The 22,192-nt window shown below is 39.4% G+C and overlaps 1 protein-coding gene across 1 annotated transcript; it reads left to right on the forward strand.

Moving 5' to 3' along the window:
* The first annotated feature begins 390 nt into the window (after positions 1-390).
* si:dkey-21a6.5 (tumor necrosis factor receptor superfamily member 9) lies at positions 391-17,842 on the forward strand. The gene is made up of 9 exons (XM_041268067.1): positions 391-580; positions 9,005-9,157; positions 9,406-9,544; positions 10,051-10,139; positions 10,716-10,779; positions 13,625-13,713; positions 14,637-14,749; positions 15,563-15,719; positions 16,555-17,842. The coding sequence occupies exons 1-9, from the start codon at positions 526-528 to the stop codon at positions 16,710-16,712; spliced, it is 1,017 nt and encodes a 338-aa protein (XP_041124001.1). The 5' UTR covers positions 391-525; the 3' UTR covers positions 16,713-17,842.
* Positions 17,843-22,192: the final 4,350 nt, after the last annotated feature.

Genomic DNA, 22,192 nt, shown 5'->3' on the forward strand with positions numbered 1-22,192 from the left:
CGATTATACTGTAAATTTACAGTAAATTTTCATTTTTGTATTAATTTAGTACAAATACGTTGTTTTTTTCTGATTTTATGTGAACGAAAAGACACATATTTGCCCGTTTTCCCATTGGAAATAGTGATATTCTGAAATATCACTGCAAATATATATCAAAGCAAAGTCTGTGGGGAATAATAGCCATTTTCTATACTTTTGAGGCATAAGCAATTAAGAAGCAACACTTACTACCCAGGAACAAAAATTGTGTTACATAGTGTAATCATTCCGCTTCTCCCGGCGAGTGTCTCGACTCAGTCAATACAGCCTCACAGAAACACGTCTTGAATTAGTTACGTTATATAATCACGTGATGTGTGCGGCGTCAGTGGTGGAGAAGAACAGACAGACGCGTTCGCGCATTCATTCTGTACTCGCTTTCATGGAGTGGTGACTTTACCATTGCACAGAAGTTGGATTGAAACTTGGATTGAGTGATTTCTTGCGGTTGTCTTCTTAACAGTTAAACATCTCACAAATAAAATGAAGCGCCATAGCCTGTTGTGGTGTCCAGTTTTAGCCGCTGCTTGCTTGTTAGGTGAGTGCTGTGTTTTTTCTAACTGAAAATGTAAAATTTCTTTCGTGGAGTGTAGATCTATTATCCAAGCATGTTAATAATAATAATAATAATAATAATAATAATAATAATAATAATAATAATAATAATAATAATAAAGGTTTCCTTTAAAAACAAACAAACAAAACATGTTAGGACGGTAACTAAACCACACAGCGAGATGGTAAAAACCAGTGACAAGTTCACTAGAACGAGAAACTTTTATTGGGGTTGTTTTACTCTGAAAATTAAAAACAGTAAAACAAAGCTGCTCCCAGCAGATTTGTTTCCGTTTAGGTCCTGAGATTTGTATTAAAAGCTTTACTTTGTTTTGTTCGTCAGTAATCCTATAACGAAATTACTTTGTTCTTTAATTCACTCGATTTTATCGTTTAGTTAGTGTGTATCTGCCCTCGTAACAATTCTGAAACACCAGTCGTGCCGCAGAGTAATCTTTCTCTTATATATATATATATATATATATATTATATATATATATATATATATATATATATATGTGTGTGTGTGTGTTAGCGTGAGGAATGGAATTTGTGTTTTTTGTAGAATTACGATTAGTGTCATTTTGTTTTATTCTCAAAGGGTAGCTAACCATGCCCGTAGTTTAAAATCAGGTTTAAAAAAAAAAAAAATGAATACAAATTCCTTTTAATGTTCTTAAAAGGGCCTATATGGTGGCTAGTAGAGTGCTGGTTTGGCTGTTATTCACACAAACTACCAAATAGAACATTGTTTCAAACGCCACCGTGAGGACTGAAATGTGCCTTATTGCTGTGCCCTCTCCTTAGTGCATGATAACTGCAGCACTCTCTCTAACTGTTAAAGGCGTGCAGTAAGTAACGGTCAAACTGAGAGCAGTCAGTGAAAGGTTACCACTTGTACTCTTTAGCTGGTCACCGGTTTCATCTACAGCTGTCCAGATTCAGTGGCCCTTATTAGTTTATTGAATTATTTTCTTCCACTGAGATTAACATGAGGCACCGGAATTAGAGATTACATTTTCTGTGTCTTTTTGATAGTCATTTGTAAATTTTGTTTTATGAATAAAATAATGTAGGCATGTATTCAAATATTTCTCCCAGACCTACTAGTTGCTATTTCAAACTTGACAAACTAAAAAAGGCTCCAAACCCTGAAATTCCTGCAAATAATCCTGGCAGCGTACAGAATTCAAGTACATCTTGTTTCCAGTCACAGGTAACCAGCAGTGAATAGGACAATGCAACAGACACAGTCATTTTAATGGATGTTACGTTTTCTAGGCATACACTTTATCTGGCTAGAAAATCAGGTTTAGTGGGTCATGCCTTTCACCTCTGGAGTCCTGGGTTCAAGTCCCAATGAGGTCCATAGCAAGGTAGCAGAATGTCTAAAATCTTCAGGCACAGACTCCAAACCTTTCAGAACCAATACATTATAATTAACAAAAGACAGAGGTTATAGGCTAGGCTTACTGTAATAATTCTAGTTGACCTTGAATCTGGCAAGAGATTTCATTAGCTGTGCAACAAAACAGCTAAGAAGGGGGTTTCTCACGGCAGCTGATGCTGACATGACTGTTCCTGTCCACTCCCAGAAAATCGCAGCTAGAAAAATGTTGGGTCCCGACCAAATCCTTCAGCGCATATTGCGTGTGTGTGCACAGAACTGTTCTGCAGCCCTGGTGCACTTTAAATAACTGCTATAACTGTCAACCTCTCGGTAACTTTGCTTTAAAAATCCATACAATAGGTTTCTGTTAGCTTTTGACGTATTCGATCAACGAGTACAACAGTAAATTTGATTGCAAGAACATAGCACAGTATTGTGGTAGCACTAATTATATTGACACATACACAATTATAAACCTTCAGTAAAAACTAACTAAAGGGACCCTACTGTAGCCATGGCTGGAATGGGACATGCAAGAGAGAATAGATGTTATGGTCTTCCAATTTTTCTTTTTTTAAAGGAGAACATTCCACATTAATGTTACAGAATTTATAGAGAAAAACAACCTGAAGTGAAGTATATAAGTGGTTTAGACATAAGAACATAAGAAAGTTTACAAACAAGAGGAGGCCATTCAGCCCATCTTGCTCGTTTGGTTGTTAGTAGCTTATTGATCCCAGAATCTCATCAAGCAGCTTCTTGAAGGATCCCAGGGTGTCGGCTTCAACAACATTAATGGGGAGTTGATTCCAGACCCTCATGGTTCTGTGAGTAAAAAAGTGCCTCCTATTTTCTGTTCTGAATGCCCCTTTGTCTAATCTCCATTTGTGACCCCTGGTCCTTGTTTCTTTTTTCAGGTTGAAAAAGTCCCTTGGGTCGACATTGTCAATACCTTTTAGAATGCTTGAATTAGGTCGCCACATAGTCTTCTTTGTTCAAGACTGAACAGATTCAATTCTTTTAGCCTGTCTGCATATGACATGCCTTTTAAGCCCGGAATAATTCTGGTCGCTCTTCTTTGCACTCTTTCTAGAGCAGCAATATCTTTTTTATAGCGAGGTGACCAGAACTGCACACAATATTCAAGATGAGGTCTTACTAGTGCATTGTACAGTTTTTAACATTACTTCCCTTGATTTAAATTCAACACTTTTCACAATGTATCCGAGCATCTTGTTAGCCTTTTTTATAGCTTCCCCACATTGTCTAGATGAAGACATTTGAGTCAACAAAAACTCCTAGGTCTTTTTCATAGATTCCTTCTCCAATTTCAATATCTCCCATATGATATTTATAATGTACATTTTTATTTCCTGCGTGCAGTACCTTACACTTTTCTCTATTAAATGTCATTTGCCATGTGTCTGCCCAGTTCTGAATCTTGTCTAGATCATTTTGAATGACCTTTGCTTCTGCAACAGTGTTTGCCACTCCTCCTACTTTTGTGTCGTCTGCAAATTTAACAAGTTTGCTTACTATACCAGAATCTAAATCATTAATGTAGATTAGGAATAGCAGAGGACCTAATACTGATCCCTGTGGTACACCGCTGGTTACCACACTCCATTCTGAGGTTTTTCCTCTAATCAGTACTTTCTGTTTTCTACATGTTAACCACTCCCTAATCCATGTACATGTGTTTCCTTGAATCCCAACTGCGTTCAGTTTGAGAATTAATCTTTTGTGCGGGACTTTGTCAAAAGCTTTCTGGAAATCTAAATAGACCATGTCATATGCTTTGCAATTATCCATTATCGATGTTGCATCCTCAAAAAAATCAAGCAAGTTAGTTAGGCACGATCTCCCTTTCCTAAAACCATGTTGACTGTCTCCCAGTACCCTGTTACCATATAGGTAATTTTCCATTTTGGATCTTATTATAGTTTCCATAAGTTTGCATATAATAGAAGTCAGGCTTACTGGTCTGTAGTTACCTGGTTCAGTTTTGTTTCCCTTTTTGTGGATCGGTATTATGTTTGCAATTTTCCAGTCTGTCGGTACCACCCCTGTGTCAAGAGACTGCTGCATGATCTTGGTTAGCGGTTTGTAAATTACTTCTTTCATTTCTTTGAGTACTACTGGGAGGATCTCATCCGGCCCAGGGGATTTGTTTATTTTAAGAGCTCCTAGTCCCTTTAACACTTCTGCCTCAGTTATGCTAAAGTTATTTAAAACTGGATAGGAACTGGATGACATGTGGAGCATGTTGTCCGTATCCTCCCTTGTAAAAACTTGTGAAAAGTAATCATTTAATATAGTTGCTATTTTTTTTTCTTCATCTACGATTTTGCCATTTGTATCTCTTAGACATTTAACCTCCCCTTTGAATGTTCTCTTGCTGTTGTAATATTGGAAAAACATTTTGGAACTTAGCAATTATCATTTCTATCTCTCTCTTGGCCTTTCTAACTTCTTTTTTGACTTGCGTTTGCAGTTCCTTGTACTTTTTTCGCTGAATATTTTTTTAATTGATCTATTAAACCATTTTGTCAATTTAGTTTTACATTTAGATTTGTCTACTTTAGGGATGTAATTGTTCTGCGCCTCTAGTACTACATTTTTGAAGACTAGCCATCCTTTTTCTGTGGATGTTTTCTCTAATTTACTCCAAGACAATTCCTTCATCAGTGTTGCCAAGTAGACAAACTTTTCGGCCATTGTATTGGCTACACTGTAAACCCTGATAAGTCAAGTTTAGTAAACTCACTGCTAAGTTAAACTAAGTTTAGCTACTTTATTTAGTTTTCATTACGACAACATTCACTGGGGCTGATTAAACTCCTAACATCCATGTAACTTAATCCATTGGAGTTAGGTTTACTTTTTAATAGTCAAGTTAGTTTGAACATTTGTATTTCATTTAAACAGTAAAAAGTTAGCTGAGGCAACAGACTGCAATCAACAGGTAATTTTATTAGCTCCCAGTGCAGCATTTACAAGTGCTGGAACCAGGCAGATGCAGAGATATAGACAGAGGAAGGGAGGGAGGTCACATCCGCAGACTGAACACAGAACAGGGGTGGCCACACACAACACAAGGAGAACACATGTAAGGGAGCAGAGACAGTACACTTGTGCAACCGCACCTACACAAACAACAAAACAATAAACAACAAACAATTCCAAAAATAAATTGTACAAGTCCCGCAAGGGCCGATGGGAATCTAGTCCCTTGATTCTACTTAAACCGTTTGCGTTTGAACAACTAAAGTAAATGTGAATGTTCAAGTAACTTGAAATGGATGAGTGTTATGAATAACATTTGAATTTAAGTTAATGTAACTTGATCTAATTTATTTAGAATGACTTTGTGATTTACAGTGTGAGTGATTTCATTGTTCACATTTGTGTAACTGCTGAGGCTGGATGCAAACAGACTAACCCTTGATCGCTATTTGAAGTTAAATATACTTTCTAAATTAAAATCTGCATGCCCCACCCCCTATACATCTATAGACCAAAACCCTGCAAAGTAATAAGGGTGATTTGAACAGATGATTGCAACTCAAGGTCACAAACTGGAGACAAGATTATTTCATGGTAATCTTGAACAAGAACCTAAACTGGAAAATCTCAAATTGCTCGGTCACCAACTGAGCTAGCTTGAGGGAGACAGATCTCTCGGACCTGGGGAATTCAGAACCTTTACAGTGATGTATGTGGTTGTGAGAGATGTATACAACGACACACACCGTGCTGCTGTGTTGCTCAATTAATTCAATTACAATCCCCTAGCCAGTGTCAGGTGCTCTTGCACTGTGGTTTGGTATGCATTTGAGCAATCGTCAAGACTTGCACTATGAATAGAACTTACTGTTTGTGGTTTGTATAAAAAGGGGAAGTATTTTGAAATCATACATTGTTTAAGTAAGTCTTGCATCTGTATTTTGGAAAATATACACTGCAATTTTGTAAAAAATAAAAATAAAAAAAATAAAATACTGGGAATTCTATTTGAAGAAAATGGAAGTGCAGAGGTCTCTGTTTTGTGCATGAACTATGAGAAACGGAGGACAAAATTAACCAGTAATGCAAGTTCTGTTCCTAAATAGCCCGAAAAACCCTTAGCTGCATAACCCTGAGGCTATGATGAAAATCACATGCTTGTGACTCACTTTGGCAACACAGATGAATACAGTACAAAACTCTAGAAACAGCTGAACCTAGCGGAAGGTTACTGTGGGTTTTTTTTTTTTTTGTCCCAAAGAACTTCCCCAGTTTCTGCGTTGGCACAGCTGTAAAGGGCAGCTTGCATTACACACTTCTCTTTTTGACATTAAGGTCGTCATTGTTGTCGGGGTAGTTCAGGTGGTTTGTAGACAGTGGAGATATTGTGCGGACCCCATGCGGCTCTGAGATAGCCTCTTCCTCTCTTTCAACTGTGTTCTAGGCCAGTGGTGTGCAAAGTGTGGGGAATCAGTAAGGGGGTGCGACTATGACTAAAGAGGCAATCCTTTAAAAAATATAGATATATATTTTTAAAAGATAGAACATTTTAAATGGGGAAGGGGAGACATTGGCTCTGAGTGTAAGAGCAGCTGTGCAGCACACAATGCCAAATCAAATGCTTCAATGGGCTCATTTAGCTTCAGATTTAGCTGGCAAAGTAAATATTTCTATTTTGTGAAAACCCAGACTTATTTTTGCAGGTTTAATTGCTGAACGATAATGTTTTTTTTTTTTTTTTTTTTTTTTTTTAGGTTTATCTGTTAGGTAAATGTGGAATCGCCAAGTGTAAAAAAAATAAATAAATAAATAAAATATTCACTGAATTTATTAGAAACCCAGATTTAACGTGTCGGCTAAATGTTGGCTCGCCAAGCTTACAGATTTATAGACTGGTTTTAAATGTTGAATTTACAATATGCGTTTAACATATATAAATTATATCAAAGTGCAATTTTGAAAACTTGTAAGACTGTGTTTTGTTAACATTTAGTGATAAGCACTTTGTGATGGTGGTCCACTATGAAAGGCGCTATATAAAACAAAGATTGAGTGATTGATTTAAGTCTGGACGTTTTGTGGTTAAATCTAGGAAAAAATATGTGATTTACTTTAAGTTCGGAAAACAAACACCTGCCAATGTATAAAGTGTTGCGGGCATCAAAATGTATGCCAAGTAAAGGGGGCTGCATATAAAACGTTTGAGCACCACTGGCTAGGCAATGGTTTGACTGGTTAACAGAACCAGATGGTTACAATTAGGGGTGTTCAAACTTGTACGTACTTGTAATTTCCAGTCCGATAACCCATACCAAGTAGCATCCCACTGACCACAGTGTCAAAGAGCAAGTAACAGGGTTTCTAAAAATAGTGTTGCACGTCCCCAGGTGTTGCTACGACTGTTTAAATAACGGACCTGTCATTATAATTTTAATTAACATCCTGACAACTGTTTGTACATTACTGTAAAGTCTGTTTCAAAGCGCTTTTCAAAATGTCCGCTCTAGTGCACTGGGGTTTGAGATCTGTGCTCTAAATCACTGCAGGAAAAGCATTTATATATATATATATATATATATATATATATATATATATATATATATATATATATATATATATATATATATATATATATATATATATATAAGGTGCCCTGGCGCTTCTGTTCCACACCACATCATGGATCGTTAACGTTATCAGTGCACTACTGGACATTTTGAAAAGAGCTTTGAAACAGACTTTAAAGTTGTAATTGTACAGAGTTGTCAGGATGTTAACAATGAAAAGAAAAATTGCAAGTATGTTTAAACAGTTGTAGCAACACGTGGGGACGTGTAACGCGATATTTCTCGGAACCCGCTACTTACTCTTTTAATGTGTAAAAGACTACATGTGTACAACACTAATCTGTATATTGAATATAATAAATATGGAATAATTAATATATGACCTTGCACTGTATAGTTACTACTTTGTAAACACTAAGGCCAGCTTCTTTATTTTATATGCATATTTATGATGTTTAAACATTTAGACCATATTCTAAATGCTTTACGTTTTTAAATAACATTTTAATGCTCAATCCCTAAAATTAACGGCCCTAGTTTCAACATTTAAATTCAAATTTCCTCCACATCTGTACACAGTGCCACCAGAAAGATGGAGTGCCCTAAAAAAAAATCAACTATTTATTGATGTCTAATATCCCCAGTCCTACCCCACGTTATCTAACGTGTAATAAACTGGTCCACCGACACTTGCTGTGTGCATTGCAGGGTGAGTCACGCGGTCAGGTGTGCGCAGATTCCAGTCCTGGCTGTGCAATTTGCCAATCTTGGCTGGGGATCCCACAGGGAACGTTGCATTGAGCAGATGTTTCCACTGGCTGGGGCCTGATTATCAGTAGGGACTGCATCACTTTACTGGGCTACATCTGTAAGGCCTGGTGAGCTTGAGCCAACTCCTGCAGGGCTAGCTTTTGTCCAATATGTTATTAAAGACACACACTCCTTTTTAGTACAATCCTGAAAGAAATGCCTTCATTGTAGTGCAATTATAAAAGCAAACTGTTCATGTGCTAGATAGCCTTGTGACTGCATATAGTGGTGTCAGTTTTTTAGTTAACTTGCCTGAAGAGCCGGCCCCCCATGACTTCCTGGTGGGAGAAATATTTTTATCTAATTTAAGAATAAGAGCTTCAAAACAGTCACCATGTTAGACAAAGAACAAACAACACTGTGTAAACCCACATACCCAGCCTAGAATAAGTACTAGATTATCCACTCATTCTTTGCTGTTGAAGTCTTGTGATGTATTGTAAATCCATGACTGTTTGCAAGCCAGTACACTTGCCTGCACACACTACTTTGCAGATTCCCCCAGTCTTTCCTTTTGAGTCGACAGTTAGTCTGTCTGCCCTGAATTATCTATTAACTTTTAAACAATAAACAAGTGTTATTTTCAGCTTGGTTCTATCTTTTTGTTTAGTTTTTTTCTTCTTTTTTCTCACAGGAGTGACGCTCAGTCAGACCACCATCGTCCCCTCGGTTACAAACACTACAGACAGCAGCAACTCTTCAATGACCACCGTCCTTCCTCCTGCTTGCGATACCGTGAACACATCCGCCTGTGCGGCATGCACCCCAGGAACCCGCTACAGCAATGGTGAAGAGCACAGCTTTACTGACTTTGTCCTTGAGTAATGCAGAGTACCAAGCAGTAACACCAGGATGGATTTCTTGACAGTGCCTTTCGGTCTATTTTAATCATTTGAACAAAGACCTGCAACCTACTGTATGCATGATATTGTACACACCAATTTGGTAATGCATAAGATTGCATATTACCAGTTTGGCTTGTAGTTGTTGGGTTTTGCTAAACTTGTTTCAATCTCTCCTGCTTTTAACACACAGAGACTCTGAACTGTTCATGCTGTCCAGCCTCTGGCCTCTGTGTATCTCCGGGAGACTGTCTGCCCTGCCCCCGAGGGCACTACCAGCCTCTAGCTGCCCAGGAGCTCTGCTTGCCATGTGCACAGGGCTTCTACACAAAGTAAGTGCAGGACTATGGTGCTGGCTATAGACACGCTCATGCTGCCAGCAGGTGTCATGATGGCTCCCCTACCCCACCTCACACTTCTGTGAGTGAGCCAACCTTAATACTGACCTGAACACTCTGCAGTTCCATCCAGGGCCTCTCAAGAAAACCCTGACAATTGGGGCGGCCCTGTGTTGGTTTTGTGATATTTATTAGTCAGTCAGAGTTCGTGGTGACCGTGATGGGGGACCGAGGGGGTGTCATTCCAGACGCTCTCTGTTAATGGTTTCTCTTCAGTGGTCAATGCGTGTTGAAGGGTAGTGTATAACATTTGATCATTAAAACAGAATGTAGTAGTTTGTAAAAGGTTAACCACCTCAACATGCTGTTTTTAAGTTATTTTTATTGTACTGTTTTTAGTTGTTTTTTATACATAAGTCTTGTGATTTTGGTGAAGCCTTTAACACATTTTGCATCTTTCCTACAGTCTGGTTTATTGAACATGTTGTTATTGTCATCAGCTCAACAGGAAGTCCGGTGTGTCAGTCCTGTCCACCTGGCTCTTATACAAATGCCACTGGGACCGCTGTGTGCAAAGGGTGTGCACCAGGTATTGTAATTGTTTAAACTCTACGCATTTGCCCAGTACACAGAGTATCTTTCCTGCTCATCCTGCATGTAAAACCTATAATGCACAACTATCTAAAATATAATGAAACAGTTATGATTATAAACAAATGTGGAATGTATCCCTCAAGCTGGAATGTTTCTTTATGATAACTGATGTCACAAGAGATGGTAGCAAGTGAACAGATTTCTAACCACTGAAAACACTGCTTGTATTTTATCTCTGATCACTCAGCGTGTGGTCTGTTAGTACTTGGAATGGTCCCAACTCCACCACAGACCTGCTGTTTGACAACAAAAAGACTTGATCAAAGGGTTTTTAGACGAAGCTAATCCACGGCAGTATAGACCCAGATCAAGGGCACAGTTTGTAGTAAGCTGGAGAGAGACTTGACACAGAGGGTAGGAAACACTTTCTCACCAAGGAATTGCCATGTTGTTGCTGTAGAACCACTGGGATCCTTTAAAGACCAGCGACTAAATGAAGTAACTATTGGTAACGAGATTGGATGGGTCCCTGCAGTATCACCAAGTCATTTGTACCTATTTTCTTTTATAGGTTATTACACATCTCAGCAAAACGCGACCTGGTGTGAGCCTTGCCCAAAGGAGACATTCTGCAAGTAAGTGCAGAAAGCAGTTTAATATGTTGATTAATAAGAGGAAAACCATGGGGAATGCTGTTCAGTGTTTAGAAATTTCCAATGTGCGGCATGCTTGCACTGTGGAAAACGTGGGTGTTTTTCTGAGGTAATATATAGAGCTCCATTTGTGCCAAAGCTATTCGTCAATTAATTAATCAGTTTGTGTAGAAAATCATAAATTAATTAAGCAATTCGTCCATCAGTTCAGAAAATCTGGGTGAATTGATTAACCTGTGAATTCCCAACTGTCAATCTTACGCTGTGCAAAGAAGGCATGACCATTTTTAGCCAATTGGAGCAGGTACTAAAATTACAACCAATGAGAATCCAGTCTCGAGCAAAGCTGCTTCAGCCAATAATCTTGCAGCTTATTAAATGAGGCATTTCAATCAGCTCAGCCATAACCAATGGGCAGAGTGAGATCAGAGAGAGAGCTCAATGGGCAGAGTGAGATCAGAGGGATAGCTCGATGGGCAGAGTAAGATCGGAGGGATAGCTCGATGGGCAGAGTGAGATCAGAGGGATAGCTCGGTGGGCAGAGTGAGATCAGGTCTACAAGTACATTTTTGTGCACAGTGTATTTACAATCTGACATAATATTCCATCCTTTAATAAACAGACACAAACTACGGTAATGAGTCTACAAAGCTGTTAATTGCCAAGACTTCAATATAGCTACCAGAATTCACGAGTCACCCATAAATAACGCAGCGATACAAAGGCCTAAACAGATTTGTGTTCAGAGAAAACCCTAACAGAACAATTTTGATTGGGACTCTATTAAATTAAATATTAGTGCCAGTATGACAAGCAGATAAAACTAACCAAAATCTAATTCAAGAATCAAAATGAATAAAAATCTAAATTGTGTTTTGTACTATTCTACGGAAGCTCATATGTAGTCCTTAATTATAATCAGTAGGTTGAATATAATACTAGAAGGTACTGTAGTGAAAATATGTGTATATCTATTTACCCTATGCAGTTAACATCTTTTGTAGAATCAGTATCATATTTTTGTGTCTCTGGTTTAAAGGCAGTAGTTGCAGCTGTTCTGTGTGCGTACGAGATGGAATCCTGTTTTTTTTTTTTTTTTTTTTTTTTTTTTTTTTTTTTTAATACAAAATACAAAGTCTTTTGTTGTGAAGAGAGCGTGTGCTATTTGGCTTCATGACTGTGTATTGTGAACATTAGCAGTATAGTATTAGTAGTATGACAGAGTCCTGCATCAGGTTGGGTACTGGGCGAAATGTGAACTTTTTTGCGGTTTGCGGTGTAGGTCCAATTTTTTTTTTTGGGGGGGGGGGGGTTTGAATCGCCAAAACTTTTTCTGTCCTTTCAGCATACTTGTCTGTATCCCTTTCCCACATAACGTATTAGGAGGTGAAAGTGCTGGCACTTCCTGCACTAAAGCAGGGGGCGATTAGGGAGGAGTCTGCTGACTTGAGCAGTGTTCTCGCTTTGTATCGCCGCTTGTTTAATCTGTCGCAAGATCCTTTTATCACGTCTGCTTGGTGATATTAACAATATCTATGGACGAGCTGATACAAAAGGTCAGCACAGGGTTTATATGATGTAGTGGATAATAGTGCAAGAGGTAAATCAGAAGTGTGGAATTATTTTGGAGTCATAGTGAATGAAAATAATGAACATGTGACTGGATTCATTGCTTGTAAAACCTGCCATTATGTTTTTGTATACAACAGCCACAAATCTACTCTGTGAAAGCAAAGGTGTAGCTCCCTTTCAACTGGTGGCATGAAAGGACTGTATTTTATAGTAAAGTAAGTAGTGATAGTTAATATGTTACAATGTTCAAATATATCCAGACCACTAGAGAAAGCTACCATGTTGTATAGCCTATTGTATAAACTCAATCTGTGGAGAATGGTAGATATATCTGTGTGTGAATGTGAGAGCATGAGAGTCATAAGAACATGAGAGAGTTTACAAACGGGAGGAGGCCATTCTGCCCATCTTGCTCGTTTGGTTGTTAGTAGCTTATTGATCCCAGAATCTCATCAAGCAGCTTCTTGAAGGATCCCAGGGTGTCGGCTTCAACAACATTACTGGGGAGTTGATTCCAAACCCTTATGTTTCTCTGTGTAAAAAAGTGCCTTCTATTTTCTGTTCTGAATGCCCCTTTGTCTAATCTCCATTTGTGACCCCTGGTCCTTGTTTCTTTTTTCAGGTCGAAAAAGTCCCTTGGGTCAACATTGTCAATACCTTTTAGAATTTTGAATGTTTGAATTGGGTCGCTGCGTAGTCTTCTTTGTTCAAGACTGAACAGATTCAATTCTTTTAGCCTGTCTGCATATGACATGCCTTTTAAGCCCGGAATAATTCTGGTCGCTCTTCTTTGCACTCTTTCTAGAGCAGCAATATCCTATAGTCAGTCGACACAGGCAGTAGTTAAGGACAAACACTTGCGTATTCGGGTTGGGTTGCAGGTCTTATTAAAGCAGGTCGGGTCGCGGGTAAGAAGACGGTGTTGCAGTGGGTTCGGGTCAGGTCCTGTAGTAGCGGATCCAGGTCGGAAGCGGGTCATAAAACCCAGACCTGCGCAGGACTCTAGTATGATATACTGCAATTCTCTATTGCAAGTACTGTTGTGTAAAGACTCATGACAAGACAAGTATATGATTACATTATCTTGGTTTGAGGCAAAATACAAGACTGTAAATTTTGTCATTATAAATATCAAGTTAAAGGCTCGCTCTCTCTCTACAAAGTGTATTGTATCACGTTACTGTTGCAGTATGTAATTCCATGAAAGTGAAATTCAATCCTGATGAGTCTTTTCCCCTTCCCCCTCTCTCTTCAGCACTTCAAGCTGTGTACGGTGCCAGGGCTGTCCTCTTGGGAAGGAGTCTCTGGAGATCGCCTCTAAAGAGTGTACACCTTGCCGGCCAGGTAACCAGCACAAACCACTGCCAAAAACAACAGCCATTTATAAAAGCACCACTTTGGACAAAACTTCACAATGTTCCATTACAGTAGTTTGGGTAGTGGAGCACTCCAAATTTCACTAGGTAGGCCAGAATGATTGCATGTTGTGTGACTGCCCACAAATCTCATTTCAGTTGTGATGTTTAAGGATTCAAACACCAGTCTTCAGAGGTGAAAGACTATTCTATACATAGACTGCCCTTGTTACAGGATATGTACATTCCTTCTAATTGCAATTTTTGATGCAACTAGATTAGGACCACCTTCAGAATATCGCTATATCTTGGATATGTGTGTGTGTGTCAACACATCTGCCACAATTCCATCTTTAGTTATATGTTGAGAACCACGTATAGAATTGTGATTAAACTTGGTAAGGACATTCTTTGATACGGGATAAGAAATATCATAATCTTGGTTTTATAAAGGCACTTGTCCATGGATGGAAATAAGACTCCAATTGCATAGCAGCTTGAACCATTGCTGGTTTTACTATGAGTTAAATAACACACACCTGAGCTTGTTAACTGTAAACTGGCTAATGAAACCTCTATGCACTACGAGTCTTATTTCCAGCCCTGTTGTCTTTTCCATAAGTGTGTCACACTTTTTGACATGTACATACTGTTTACTTATATATTACAGCTTTGGCATCGGGGATATGCCTCGCGCTTTCAGACTAATTTTTCTCAAGTCCAAACATGAAGAATGAATGAAATACAAGAGCTGTCTGACCTCAGCCCAGGTGGAGCTATGGCACTCCACTGTGATTTTCGATTAACTGCACTGACCCCACTGAGCAAACAGACTGTCTGCTTTACCAGCACAGGCCGCTCTGCCTCCAGACTAGGGGGGGTTGTTTCATTGTAATTTCCTCTCCTGCACAGGTATGCACAGGAGTCCCAAAGACAGCATGTGCCGGATCTGCAGTGTCGGCTATTACCAGATCAAGTGGGGGCAGGAGAGGTGTGAGATTTGCCCCAAGGAACACTACTGCCCCGTGAGTGTCTCTGTTGCTCTGTGCTACATCATGAACAAGGGCTGAGAGACAGACAGAGAGAGAGAGAGAGTGACGCATTCATGACAAATGTTTAGGCCAGGTTCAAAATGAGTTCAATAACTCAAAATAACTGTGTACAATCTCCAAACCCTTGGAGAAAAAACACTCGTTTTGAAATAATCAGGTGACTACAGTTGCATAACAACCACCACCACAGCAACAGCAGGCATGTGTGGAATGCTGCTTTGCGGACTGTGCTGCAGGGGCGATGTCAGAGGCTTTCACTTTGCTGGCTGATGTCACTAGAAGTGGTTGGGGGTGTACTGAGTCCTAATTGCTGAAGGTAGCGTCTTTCTTTTAACAGGCAGTTTTGAGTTAAAAAGTGACATGAAAATCAATTGTACTGTGTTTACACTGATCAGAGTCTGCTGGCTCTAAAGATTCTTATGGTTGAAGTTCCTGTTTACACTTCCCTAGCTCTGAGTCAACTTTTGCCCTGTATGTTTGCTCATAGTCCCTATGCTGAAGTGTACAACTAATGATTAGTAGATCAGCACGCACCACACACAAAAACAGCGTAGAGAGCTCATGGTATGTTTATCCTAAATGAAATGTTGTATTTGGGTTCTGTACATTGTGGGGAAAAAAACATCTAAGGACAATGAGTACAATGAACTTGGAAGATCTTGGTTTGGTAAGGCACGAGGGAGTCTCAGAAGTAGCCTGATGTCAAGGTGGCACTTTGACCATTTGGTTTCAGTGCTGAATGTATAAAAACATGTTTGAACCTCCTGTAATCCTGTGGTTTTCCAGAGCCCTGACGTGAATCCGATCAAGTGTCCAAACGATGCCTTCTGTCCTGAGGGCAGCACCTCGCCTGAATACTGCATGGAGACCTTCTTCAGGAAGTCCGGAGGGACATGTGAGCTGGCGCCCATCACCATCGCTTTGCTGGTCATCGCAGCCGGAAGTGAGTGCACACTGCCAGACCTTCTTTAAAGTGACTGCGGCTAACAGAATAATCCCATGAATCTCACCTGCTCTGCACTTCCATTCGTTACAGAGGAGTGTTGAAAGATGCACATGATATAATAAATATATCTGGTGCTACAATTGTTCCCACCTCTTGAACTACTTCTTTCCAGTCATTACCCAATCAGCTGCTTCTCCTATTGACTTGCATTCTTTGGCCTAAGGCTTCAAAAATGAGAACTTTTAACAATGTAGTACCAGATGTTATGATTTACAGTGAAATGAGATTGTATTGCTTGTTGTAACATGGTAACATTTGTCAGGTACAACCACTGTAGTACCACACCACAAAGCAAATGTATTATGTGTTGTATACTATCCTGTAGAGATCCTTTTAAAAGGAGTACACATAGATGACTAAACCAAAAATTACTGTGATTGCAACTTTAACTATTAAATCTTAAACAGCCTGGCAAAGTGAACTCTGTCAGACGTTAAAAATCAAATTATAATGTGTTGATCTGTGAGCAAGGTGTAGACTTCAGGGAAGAAAAAAAAATTGATTTACTTTCTACACAATGCATTCAAAAACATTGAGAAGAACGGTCTTCTGAATTCAGCTTGTTGTGACCTCCCCTAGTCTATTTCAGCTGTGATCTAAAAAACTTAACGTTTGTGACATGCTGTGATTATAACGAAGGTTAATTTAAACACTGCGTGTGTGGGGGGTTAGGTACCTTGTTTTATAGCTATTGTTTACGTCACTAACTTGCAAGGTTTTTACTCCACGTGATTGCTTCGGTTAAGGGCAGCTGTTTCCTATTTTCCCGCAGTGGCGCTCCTGTGCGTGATCCTGCTGATCCTGAGGCGGAGGAAGGAGTCTGACCCCGAGCTGGCAGTGTCGCGGGCCCCGCTGCTGCGGAAGGCTCACTCGCTGGGACGTGTGTACGGCGTGGCCTGGGACGCTGAGCCTGTCTACGCTGGCTGGTAGAATATGCATTGCGTTCTCCAGGCTCCAGAGCATCTTTCCATAAAAAAAACAAACTGTTAAGATCTCTTCTGAATGCCTGGAACAAATTGACAGCCACTGAGACCCATCAATGATCCCAGAAGAGATTTTCTTTGTGAATTTTTTATTTGCAGTAAGAGAATTGCAAACTGTCAACTTTTCGTGTTATGTTTTTGTTTACTGCTCTGTAAGTGGTTGCGTTCTCAACCCATTTTTTTACAGTATTTTTTTTATTTTTACACTGACTTTGCACTGAAATATCACTCAAGTCTTAATCGTGCCAGATATGAACGTTGTTTTCTGAGAATGTTATTGCGTGAAATGTGCAATTAAGTTTAAGAACCTTGTTTTTGCAAAGTGCCTGACTTAAAAGTGCTTGCCTCCATTATTTATTTTTTTTAGTCTCAAAGCTGTGCGTTTGAACAGCTGATAATATATTTTGTGTTTGACATGGTTTATTTTTCAGCCATACATACATACACATATACACACACACCTTTTAAGAAGAAATAAAACTGCTTGTATGGGAGGAACAGTCCCCCTTTGTAAAATAATTTCGCTAATGTAAGAACCTGATTTATGGTTGACTCACTGGGTACAATTATATTGAAATTGTTTTTTTTTAAATTTACACTTCTTCCTTGTTTGTGATTAATTTGAGGTGAAGTATTTATTGAGTACTTTTCAAACTTTATTACCCCTGCAGGGAGGGGTTGATAGGTCGCTTGGATGTAGAATTCTGCTTTTTCTTCATAAGTTACTGAATTACCAATGAGAAGGATATATGGATATGCCTGTCCATTCAGATGTCAGTTGCACTTTTTTTCTCCACCCATCAGTGAGTACCACAAGTAAAATGTACATGCCAGTGTTCTGCCTTCTATAAATGTATACATTGTCATTATGGATTCTGTCATGTTTTATCCCCTGTTGCATTGAGGTTAAGACACTCTTGCATTTACAACACAAAATGCTACAGCTCCTTGCCTGTTCAGCTGTTTCGGTTCATTAAAACTTGATTTTGTATGTTTTAGCCTAATGTAGCTCAAGCCACACGTTTGTTACAATGTTAAATACATAATTCAGATTGTAAATAAAGGCTAAGGAATGTTCTCTGATGGATGTACTTCCGTGATTCCAGGACCCTGGGTGCAGCGGCTTTATTTTGATTTGACTGGTAATAGTATGTATTGATCAGCAATAGTTTTACCCCCTGGACAATAGTTCATTTATTGCATCCATGTGTTTGCCTCACAAACAATTCTGTAAAAAAGAGAACTACAGACTCATATGCAGGAAAAACCTGCCTGATTGCAGGCAGAAAAGTCCGAAGTTCATTCAAAACATACACTGTTATAGGTTATTCTGATAACCCCAGTTCTCTGAAATACAAATCTAATCATTACTGTATGGGTGTTTATCTCCTAAAGACCTGAAAACCTGAATATTCTGGGGAATTGGCTTTTCTGGAGTGTCTTTGGCCTGCTGGTAGACATTCCTAACTGTCTTGTTAGACAGGGCTTGACCATGGGACTTTGCCCCATAGCAGACAAAAATGTTTGTCCTGTCAGCGTAGTGCATCAGGGCCCGGACCGGGTGGAGTGTATTGAGCTGTAACTCCTTGTCAGACTGTAAAGGAGGTGGATAGGACAAGTTGTGGGGTTGAACCCGCAAGGTAGACACCACATTGGAAATATGCCCCACTTGTACCTGTACTGGGAACATGTAGATGCTGCTGTGCCATTTTGTAGGGTCTCAATAACCCTATTGGGCAGACCCAGATGGTTCAAATGTAGCCATTCAGGGGACACACCCAGAGCTGCAGGTTCAATGGGTCGGGATGCCAGAAGGTCCCTCATGCTGGACTGAGCAGGTCGCAGCACCTGGGGAAATCTCCACGGCTGGCCGTTCAGGAGCTGCATCAAGGTTGAAAACCAGACTATCCTGGGCCAATAACGGGCTACTAGGAAAACCTTGGCCCAGTCCTGCCTGATTTTCTCCAGACACAGCAGGAGCATGGTGAGTGGTGGGAAGGCATATAACAGTTGCCTTGGCCACCTAGTCCAAAGAGCCAGAGGGGACAGTGGGTTGATTCCTGGGAGGCAAAGAGATCTGTCTCTGCTCTCCCAAACCTCTCAAATGAGGCTCACCACCTCAGATGAAGCCTCCACTCTGAGCTGCTAGGGACTCAAATAGCCCTGTTGGAACCAGGATGGTACCGGCTCAGTACAGTAGGGGTCCGCAGGTCCGCAGTTACCGCTGGTAGCAATGTATAGGGATGCCCACTTGTGCAAGCTACTGCCAAAGCCACTCACAGTATGCACTCAAGACTGAGGGAATCCTGTTTGTTAAAGGTAGTAACAGCCCTCGTAATGATGACATAAGAACATAAGAACATAAGAAAGTTTACAAACGAGAGGAGGCCATTCGGCCCATCTTGCTCGTTTGGTTGTTAGTAGCTTATTGATCCCAAAATCTCATCAAGCAGCTTCTTGAAGGATCCCAGGGTGTCAGCTTCAACAACATTACTGGGGAGTTGATTCCAGACCCTCACAATTCTCTGTGCAAAAAAGTGTCTCCTATTTTCTGTTCTGAATGCCCCTTTTTCTAAACTCCATTTGTGACCCCTGGTTTCTTTTTTCAGGCTGAAAAAGTCCCTTGGGTCGACACTGTCAATACCTTTTAGAATTTTGAATGCTTGACTTAGGTCGCCACGTAGTCTTCTTTGTTCAAGACTGAATAGATTCAATTCTTTTAGCCTGTCTGCATATGACATGCCTTTTAAGCCCGGAATAATTCTGGTCGCTCTTCTTTGCACTCTTTCTAGAGCAGCAATATCTTTTTTATAGCGAGGCACTTTTGTGCAGGACTTTGTCAAAAGCTTTCTGGAAATCTAAATAAACCATGTCATATGCTTTGCAATTATCCATTATCGATGTTGCATCCTCAAAAAAATCAAGCAAGCTAGTTAGACATGATCTCCCTTTCCTAAAACCATGTTGACTGTCTCCCAGGACCCTGTTACCATATAGGTAATTTTCCATTTTGGATCTTATTATAGTTTCCATAAGTTTGCATATAATAGAAGTCAGGCTTACTGGTCTGTAGTTACCTGGTTCAGTTTTGTTTCCCTTTTTGTGGATTGGTATTACGTTTGCAATTTTCCAGTCTGCTGGTACCACCCCTGTGTCAAGAGACTGCTGCATGATCTTGGTTAGCGGTTTGTAAATTACTTCTTTCATTTCTTTGAGTACTACTGGGAGGATCTCATCCGGCCCAGGGGATTTGTTTATTTTAGTCCCTTTAACACTTCTGCCTCAGTTATGCTAAAGTTATTTAAAACTGGATAGGAACTGGATGACATGTGGGGCATGTTGTCAGTATCTTCCTTTGTAAAAACTTGTGAAAAGTAATCATTTAATATATTTGCTATTTTTTTTTCTTCATCTACGATTTTGCCATTTGTATCTCTTAAAAATGTAATCTCCTCTTTGAATGTTCGCTTGCTGTTGTAATATTTAACTCCCTTAGCAATGTTCATTTCTATTTCTCTCTTGGCCTTTCTAACTTCCTTTTTGACTTGAGTTTGCAGTTCTGTGTACTCTTTCTGCGTACTTTCTTTTTGGTCCTTTTTTAATGCTCTGTAAAGTGCCTTTTTTCGCTGAATATTTTTTTTAATTGCTCTATTAAACCATTTTGGCAATTTAGTTTTACATTTAGATTTGTCTACTTTAGGGATATAATTGATTTGCGCCTCTAGTACTACATTTTTGAAGAACAACCATCCTTCTTCTGTGGGTGTTTTCTTTATTTTACTCCAATCTACTTCTGTAAGTCTCTGTTTCATACCTTCATAGTTTGCTTTTCTAAAATTGTAAACCTTAGCTTTAGTCATTACTTTTGGAGATTTAAAAAACACTTCAAATGAGACCATGTTGTGGTCTGAGTTTGCCAGTGGTTCTCTGACCTCTGTTTTAGTTATTCTATCTTCGTTATTTGAAAAGACTAAATCAAGGCATGCCTCCCCTCTAGTGGGTGCCTTGACAGATTGTGTTAGGAAGCAGTCATTTGTCATTTCCACCATTTCTTTTTCATCCTTCGCGCTACCCACTGGGTTTTCCCATTTGATTTGGGGGAAGTTGAAATCCCCCATTAGTATGGCTTCTCCTTTGCTACACGCATTTCTAATGTCATTGTATAACAGATTATTGGAAATGACGCAAAGCAGTCGCTGTAAACGGCAGTGAGATACCGTGGAATGAGACCGCAAGCAAGCTCAATTAAAAGCGTGTATCTTGTCCTGCAGAGCACTACCGTGTGCATATAAAAACACAAGAGAAAAATATTTCTCCATAGAAAACAGTAACAACACAGTAACAATTCAGAAAATAAACATCTTAGAACTCAAAATGAGAATTTTTATTTAACTCCAACTGGAGCGAAGCAGCCTGTGAGGACAGCACAAATCAGATATGTTGCTTGATCCCTGGGAAGGAGTGGCTCGAGACGCTGCACAGTTTGCTGTGTGTAAACATTTACACTTTATTGCTGAATTTATGGGAATGTATCACACACACTTTAGCCTAGATTTTTAAATACTGTACAACAAATAGTTCAGCACATCTTGTACCTCCTTTTCCTCACCTGGAAACTCTTAATAGCCATTTGAGTGATTTTTCAGCTGTTGCTCTCTAAATTGTATGAGTTTTCTCTACTAAAGTTGCAAAAGCAGAACTTAGGTCTCAAAGGGCTGTGGTAGGTGTCTTTGCTGTGATTAATGCAACTTTTTTGAGCAATGCAACACCACATTCTACCTGTGCCTTACACACACGTATATATACATACATATATACATTGTTTTATGATTTAAATGTGGTCATTTTGGGGATAATATTGTAAAACATATTTAAATGTTAATCCCAGTTAGTTTGTGTTGCCTTATTATATTAGTTAATTAAATCAACCTGTGGCCAATAACTGCCAAATGGACAATCTCATGATGTGAGGCTGCAATCTGGAATAGTGCAAGCTTCTGAGCCCCTGCTGAACACTCCCAGCTCCTAGATAATGTATGCACCCCTGAAACAAGATGGGACCATTGCTGTACACTGTGAATACAAATTTATTTTTAAACAGAAAATTTACAAATTGTAAAAACCTCTTAAATAAAATAACACACTAAAAAGTGTTAAATGTATGCCATGAAAACTCCTGGCAGTAATTAAACTAGAGGAGTCCACAGCTGGAATAAATCTGAATCATGAGGCTTGAAAGTAGAGTGGTTTCTGCCTGAATGGTGCTTCCTGCAGCATACTGATTAAACTCAGAGGATCATAGTCACAATATTGAACAGATACATATATACAAAAGTGCAATTTTTTTTTTAGCACACCTGTATTTAATTCCAATTATATAATAATACAAGTGGGTATAGCCCCATTACATTTGACTACAAGCCCGGC

This window comes from Polyodon spathula, chromosome 1 (assembly GCF_017654505.1).
Source record: "Polyodon spathula isolate WHYD16114869_AA chromosome 1, ASM1765450v1, whole genome shotgun sequence".
NCBI classification, from domain to species: domain Eukaryota; kingdom Metazoa; phylum Chordata; class Actinopteri; order Acipenseriformes; family Polyodontidae; genus Polyodon; species Polyodon spathula.

What these genes read in the sequence shown, in the direction of transcription:
- si:dkey-21a6.5 (XM_041268067.1), top strand. Translation starts at nt 526, where the DNA reads ATGAAGCGCCATAGCCTGTTGTGGTGTCCAGTTTTAGCCGCTGCTTGC. An exon ending in GCACAGGGCTTCTACACAAA is followed by an intron (nt 9,545 to 10,050) that starts GTAAGTGCAGGA and finishes TATTGTCATCAG; the next exon opens with CTCAACAGGAAGTCCGGTGT. An exon ending in CCAAGGAACACTACTGCCCC is followed by an intron (nt 14,750 to 15,562) that starts GTGAGTGTCTCT and finishes GTGGTTTTCCAG; the next exon opens with AGCCCTGACGTGAATCCGAT.